General features: G+C 35.6%; 1 protein-coding gene across 1 annotated transcript in view; it reads left to right on the top strand.

Annotated features, from left to right (window-relative positions):
* The window catches only part of LOC106869139 (WD repeat-containing protein on Y chromosome), a 92,944-nt gene that overhangs the window by 34,786 nt on the left and 50,147 nt on the right, over positions 1-8,011 (top strand). The window contains exons 10-11 of the mRNA XM_014914715.2: positions 1,955-2,221; positions 6,934-7,098. Coding sequence (XP_014770201.2) covers positions 1,955-2,221; positions 6,934-7,098 — 432 coding nt within the window. The remainder of the gene's footprint in view (positions 1-1,954; positions 2,222-6,933; positions 7,099-8,011) is intronic.

Here is an 8,011-nt window from a genome sequence, read left to right as displayed (position 1 = left end):
TGGTACATGCAAAGTATTAACAGATGCTCAGGAAAGGAAAGAATGGTTGTTTTACGTTTCGAGCAAAGCTCTTCTTCAGAAGCAGAAGACAGAGGAAAGTCTGAGGGAAAAGGGAGAGGGAGGATAAAAAAATAAATCGCCAATGATCCACATGTGGTTACACACACACACACATATATATATATATATATATATATATATATATATATGTGTGTGTGTGTGTGTGTGTGTTTGTGTGTGTGTGTGTGTGTGTGTGTGTGTATGTATAAAGAAAGAAAAGGATAAAGAGACCAATGGCACAGTTAGAATTATATTTTATGGATAAAGTCTTACAGCTGTTTCCGGTAATAGTAGAAGAATGGATTATTACATCTATAAGAGGAGATTTAATAATCTTATAGATGTAATAATCCATTCTTCTACTATTACTGTCTCCGATGAAGGGATACATTGAATTTTCCCTGAAACAGCTGTAAGACTTTATCCATAAAATATAATTCTAACTTTGCCATTGGTCTCTTTATCCTTTTCTTTCTTTATACATACACACGCTAATACACGACCTGTGTTATATTGCCCTTTCATGTTGATACAACGACAGGGGCAAAACTAGTCGGTATACAGCACTTACTTGGTATTACCTGTATCTTTAGAGTTTGGTTGACTCCAATACCTTTCATAACCTTTATATATATATATATATATATATATATATATATATATATATATGTGTGTGTGTGTGTGTGTGTGTGTTTCTGTCTACCAAATCCAAATCCACTCACAAGGCTTTCGTCAGCCCAAGACTGTATTAGAAGACACTTGCCCCAGGTGCTATGCAGTGGGGCTGAAGCTGGAACCATGTGGTTGGGAAGCAAGCTTCTTACCACACAGTCATGTCATATATATAAATTGTACTTTTACAAGAAGAATGTTGGCAGTGACTTCAAAGTTTTGGCCTGCTATTTTTCATCAGACAGTCCCACAAAGGCTGGCCAGCTACAACTTCGAAGTCACAGTCATCACCACTCTTCCTGTAAATGTATGATAAATATGTACTTCACAAAAAGTATTGAGTAATCCTTCAGTTTAGTGTAAAATTGTTTTTATTAGAACTTGACGTAATGTGGCAAGCTGGCAGAATCATTAGCACGCTGGGCTAAATGCTATCATTACGTTCTGAGTTCAAATTCTGCCGAGGCCAACTTTGCTTTTAATCCTTTCAGGGTTGATAAATTTAGTACCAGTTGCATACTGGGGTTGATCTAATCGACTAGACCCCTCCCCCAAAATTTCGGGCCTTGTGCCTAGAGTAGAAAAGAATCGTTAGCACATCAGGCAAAATGCTTAGTGGCATTTTGTCCATTTTTACATTCTGACTTCAAATTTTGCCAAGATTGATTTTGCCTTTTATCCTTTCAGGGTCGATGGGGTTGATGTAATTGATGTCCCCTTCCCCTCAAAAACTGCTAACCCTATGCCAAGTTTTGAAATCATAATATCTTGACATAAAAACAAACATTAATATATATACTGGTGCAGGAGTGGCTGTGTGGTAAGTAGCTTGCTTACCAACTATATGGTCCTGAGTTCAGTCCTACTGTGTGGCTCCTTGGGTAAGTGTCTTCTACTATAGCTTCGGGCCGACCAAAGCCTTGTGAGTGGATATGGTGGACAGAAACTGAAAGAAGCCTGTCTATATGTATATGTATGTATGTGTATATGTTTGTGTATCTGTTTGTCCCCCCAACATCACTTGACAACCAATGCTGGTGTGATTACGTCCCTGTAACTTAGCAGTTCGGCCAAAGAGACTAATAGAATAAGTACTAGGCTTACAAAGAATAAGCTCTGGGGTCGATTTGCTCGACTAAAGGCAGTTTGTGTGTGTGTGTGTAATTGCTTTCCTTGTGTGTAATTGTTTTCCTTGACATTTTTCTCCAATCTTTTTCCCAAGGTCATCAAAGTATGGGACCTGAAAGAACACACTTGCTTACAAACAATAGCTATGAAGTTTCCCAGCAGCATTCATGGCCGTGTACCTGAACATGGACAGTTCCCAATGTGTCTTTTAACTTCTCCTAACCACAACTGCCTTCTGGTCACCTGCAATGACTACATAGGTCAGCTAAGCCTAGGAAATACAACAAAGAGTCAGCTGACCACCCCGGTCACTCATGATACTCAGCTTTGCTGTGCACTTTACAACCAATTCTTTAAACAGGTTTGTAACTTTATCAAAAAGAAATTCAAATATAAAAAGTAAAAGAACAGTGAATTTTTTTTTCATATTTAATGTTTAGCAATGAAATTAGTAGAAATGGTATGGAGAGATAGACAGAGGTTTGTCTATCCTTCACAAACATAAAACTCGGAAATTCACCCTTTAATGAAAGATTATGTGTAGAACCAGAGACATGTTTGTGTGTGTGTGTGTGTGTGTGTGTGTGTGTGTGTGTGTGTGTGTGTGTGTGTGTGTGTGTGTGTGTGTGTGTGTGTGTGTGTGTGTGTGTGTGTGTGTGTGTGTGTGTGTGAATAGAAAGTTCCATATTTGCCCTTTAATAGGAGACAGTATATAGCCAGATATATGTTCACTATGTGGTAAACACAAACAATGTTTTCCTCGGTGGTGGCAGTAGCTGGAAGTCTAGGCGTTGGGTCATCTTCAACACTCTCCCTTCCCCTCCTAAATTCAGCTGCCCACTTTAGCATTGTTGATAAAGCTATGTCAACATGAATGTCCTTGGGGGCTAAATCCTTTTTCTGCAGGTACTTGATAACACCACAATGCCCCATTTTGCCCATTTTCAAGAGAAGTCACTACTAGTTACTTTTGAAGTCTTGTTTGAACAGTCAGATGTCAGTTTACCAGGAAAGAAACAATGCAGAAACAAGAAAGGTTGAAATTAATGTATGCAAGATTTCACAGCTTTAACATCACCCCCTCATAGTCAGCCTATGAACTTTTCAACCCACCCTCATATTATAATGCATATGTGGATGTATATGTGTGTGTATATATATGAATGTATATATGTATGTGATTTTTCAGCATGCCTGGACTGTTTAATTCAGACACTTTTTCTCTTCATCTTTTCTCTCTCCTCATCTATCCTTTCTCTCTCCTCATCTATACTCTTCTGGAGAAGAGTATAGGCTCAAAATGTTAAACATTTCTTCCAATTTTCCTGAGTATCTCATTGACTAAATTAATTACTTTCTTGCCTTTAACCCTCCAACGCGGAGTATAGGCCACTTATAATTGAATTCCATGTCGTATAATTTTTTGCTTCTGTACTTATACTCTGCCATGAATGTCCCCCCTTCTCTAGTTCCTTTTGTGTTGATCTACGCCACAAGTTCTTAGGCCTACCCCTCTTTCTATATCCATCCGGATTCCACTATAAAGCACTTTTTTCCACATTTGGTGTGTCCCTTCTAATTGTGCTACCAATCCACTTCCACTTTTTCTTAAATATTTGCTCCCTAATCGAAACTTGATTCGTTCTTTGCCATAGCTCCATATTGCTTATGTGTTTGAGCTATCTGATTTTAAGTATACTACACTGGATACTTATATTAAGTTACAGCTTTCAGAACACCAACTAGTTCAGTAGCTATTCAAATATGCAAATTAGTTAACTCTATATTAAAATCTCAAGTATATAATTACATTCTTTAATAAACCATGTTTAAATCGAATTGTGTTTTATCTGTCAATAGCAACATTTCATTTCAATAAAATATACAAAAATTATACTGTAGCTAACTTCTCATAGCCAATGCCTTGCTACTAACATTTCACAGAAAATTTCAGTAATGCCAGTAAAAAGCCTGGTTTTGTAGTCAAAATTGTTTGAATAGTTCACTGATTTTTTTCCTTTTCTTTAAATCAGCTAAATTTTAACTGCTTTCTTTGTGTTTTGGCTGCTAAAACAAAGAATTTATAAGCAAAATATGCCAGATGGTTCAAATGAATGTTTCTTTATTGAATGAAACTATTTTCAAAAGCTGCACATGTAACAATGAATACAAATATCAGGGCTATACCACATGTAAACAGCAGGCAGATCTATTGAACATAGCACTCAAGAATATGTCATTCTGTATACAAGTATTTTTCTATTTAGTGACTGTTGATCAGTGTGGATTCTCAATACAGAACATTAGGTATATTTTTCAAGACAAAAATAAAACTGATATTTTTTCAAATACTTTGAAACTTCAGTAAAATATTAAGGAATACATGATCAATGAATATGTGGAAAGGGTGAACCCAACAACTTTTTTATTTTTTATCTTTCTTTTTCTATCTCTTACTAGTTTCAGTCTTTAGACTGTGGCCATGCTAGGGTACTGCCATGAAGAATTTTTAGTTGAATGAATTGATCCTAAAACTTTTTTTTAAGCTTGGTACTTATTTTATTGATCTCATTTGCCAAACCACTAAGCTACAGAGTGATGTGGGACAGATAGATACAAAGATACACACACACACACACACACACACACACACACACACACACACACACACACTCGATTGGCATCTTTCAGTTTCTGTCTACCAAATCCACTCACAAGGCTTTGGTCAGCAGAGACTATAGTAGAACACTTGCCTGAGGTGTCATGCAGTGGGACTGACCCTAAAACCATGTAATTGGGAAGCAAACTTCTTACCACACACCCACTCCTGCACCTTTTAGTTAATCACAACAAATCTCATTTTTAATTTTTTTTTAAATATGTGATTTCCACAATGTGCTTAATTTTGCCTGAAGCAAATTTCAACAGAACCTTCTGTTATATTTTGCCTATAAATTCTTTACATTTTGACCAATTTGAAAAAAAAAACTGGACATTTATTTTAATTTTGCAGTGACCAGCCTTTTTTTCTAACATAACTGAAGTTTTTTCTAACATAACTGAAGACAATAGCTAGAAAAATTTAGCTGCAATAATATTTTGCTATATTGTTATATTTCAGGATGGTCATTTTTTTTATTTTTATTTCTTGTCAACTATAAACATTCATAAACATAATATTTTGTTACTCTCTGAGTGGTTGGCATTAGGAAGGGCATCCAGCTGTAGAAACTCTGCCAAATCAGATTGGAGCCTGGTGTAGCGTAGCCATCTGGTTTCACCAGTCCTCAGTCAAATCGTCCAACCCATGCTAGCATGGAAAGCGGACATTAAACGACGACGACAATATTACTGAAACAGAAGGTTACTATTGTCAAATGCATTAATTATATTTAAACATGGGAAAATATATATCAGTTTTATTAAGGAGTGTAACCCATCTAGGAATTTGAAAACCGATTATGTCTAATTTAGATGTGCTATGCTTACTATTTCACTCTTTGTAAGTTTTACATCTAGCAATCTCTGATAATTTTTCATGATATCTTATCACATTTTTGATATTAACTTACCACATTCTCCACATAATATAATTAAACTGCCAGTCTCAGGTATGAGAAGAGAAATTTATGAAATATTCTGAATTGAAGTTTCAGTATGCTAGACTTCTTCAACATTTCCAAAAAACAGGATGTATTTAATTCCTCAGTTTTTACATAAGGCCACAAATTTGTAGGAGAGGTTTATAGGCAGCTGAAACATCTTCAGTATGCAGCTGTTATTTCTTTCTTTTATCATAAATTAGTTAAGAAGCTTGCTTCCCAACCACATGGTCTAGGATTCAGTCTTGCAGCATTGCATTTATGCAAGGATTTTATACTATGACCCCAGGCTACCCAAAGCCTTGTCAGTGGATTTGATAGACAGAAGCTGAAAGAAGCCTGACATGTAGGTCTATGTATGTATGTATGTATGTTGTTATTTAGTTTTATTTCAAGATTTCATGTCAATAGAGAAACAACTGGTTTCTAACCTAGATCCAAGGCTCCAGTACACTTTGTTAAGTGGTTAGAGTTAAGAAGGGCATGAAGCTATAGAAACCAAGCCAAAACAGACATCTAGGACCTGGTGCAGCTCTCCAGCTTACCAGCTTCAGTCAAACCATCTAACCCATGCCAGTATGGAAAACGGACATTAAACGGTGATGATGATGATGGTGGTGGTGGTGATGATGATGATGGTGGTGGTGGTGGTGGTGGTGGTGTGTGAGTGGGGTATCCTTATCTTGACATCGTGTAATGGTTGTAAATGAGCATCACCATCATAAAATTGATTGTTGTTTGTTTTTAGCTTTTCATGGAAAACTTATTTGGCCATAGGGAAATATTACCTTGCTTGGGAACAGGATGCTTTTAGCAGTGGAATCCATGACAATACAATCATTCTGGCCATGTTTTCAGTTTTATCTGCCTTTCACACTAATCACAGAGGTGCTGAAAATATGAAAACAAATATAACTGAAATGAAATTTCATTCCAGAACATAGAGGAATAAAACTAAATAATGCTCAACATCATATAGACCAGCGTTACTGCATTATAATCCTACATAATACTTGTGTAGACGAAAATGGTGAACAGGCAGAATTGTTAGCACACAAGCTAAAGCGCTTAGTCACATTTTATCTGACTTTATGTTCTAAGTTCAAAATCCACCAAAGTCGACTTTGCCTTTCATCTTTTTGAGGTCATTAAAATAAGCACCAGTTGAGTGATGGGGTTGATATAATTGATATGGCCCCTCCCCCAAAATTTCAAGCCTTTTGCCCAAAGTAGAATGGATAATTATTATGTGGATGTAATCTACAAGAGTCATCTCTTCCTTAGAAATCTGTGGTCTTTTGCCCAATTTAAACATTTTTATTTAGCCGAGTGCCTTATTTATTGCTGGTATCCTATCACTTTACCATCTTTAAATATTGTTTGATTTATTTTTTTAAAATTATTGTAAAATGATGAAAACACTCTATTCCCAAAAAAATTTAAATAACTAAATTTGATATCTCCAAAATAGGTGGTAACTGGTTGTGATTCATCTACCATTGCTGTCTGGGATATTGAAGCTGGAAGCAAGGCAATTGTTTTTTCCAATGCTCATGGAAATGAAGAAATCACATGCATGAAGTTTGATGCCACATGGCGTCGCCTGTTGACTGGTGCCAGAAATGGAACAATAAAGGTCAGAACTACTTACAGTGTTAAATCTTGAAGTTTCCATTAGTGTCGTGTTTAGCCTTGGTTTCATGATTTCTGTGGTTGTCATTATGTTTAAAGCCAGCTCGGTTCATCTCATTATATGTGTATATGAAAGATAGTGTGACACTTCCAAAAGATGTAGTATTTGAAGAAGTCATAGCTGATGATGTGACTGAGTTGCTAGTGTCCTAGAGAGAAAGTTAATCTAACGAGGAGCTGATGTTGTGAGAAAAAGAACATGCTGAGAATACAGATGATACAAGAGAAGTTCCACCTACACCACTTAAATTGGTTACAAAAATTATTACTAAAGGTCTGCACGTTTTTGTTAATAATGATCCTAATCTTGAATAAAAAATAAAAATTACCAGAGGAGTTTACAATGAGTTCAGTTCCTATACCGAGCTGTACAAAAGGATACTGCATCAAACAACAAACAACTTTGGATAAACTCTTCACCCCTCAAGCTGATGTTGGTGATAATGAACTATAAGATAGTATACATTGTCTTTCATCCTCCAAGTAATGTTCATTCCACCACCACCCCTTACATTGTTGTCAATATCTTTTGTGGTAAGAATGTACTCTTGCAATATTACAATTCTTATTAATTCTCTAACATATTTTTCTTAAAATGCTTTTGTGTTTATATGTACCAATATTGTTATTTTCACGTATAAAGGTAATTTTCTGTTGTTTTCTTGTACATTTTTAATGAAAAAGTCTGTAGGAATGCAATCTTGATAACATGAAAATCAGTAGGAAATTCAATTTTGCATTATGGGATTCCATGTTACAGTTAGATTTTCAGGAATGCATTGCTTCCGTAAAGAAAGAGATTCTTGTATGTATGTGTATATATATATATATATATATATATATATATATATATATAT

This window comes from Octopus bimaculoides, chromosome 5 (assembly GCF_001194135.2).
Source record: "Octopus bimaculoides isolate UCB-OBI-ISO-001 chromosome 5, ASM119413v2, whole genome shotgun sequence".
Lineage (NCBI taxonomy): Eukaryota > Metazoa > Mollusca > Cephalopoda > Octopoda > Octopodidae > Octopus > Octopus bimaculoides.
Note: the sequence above shows the minus strand (reverse complement) of the source record. Positions and strands in the feature narration are given on the sequence as shown.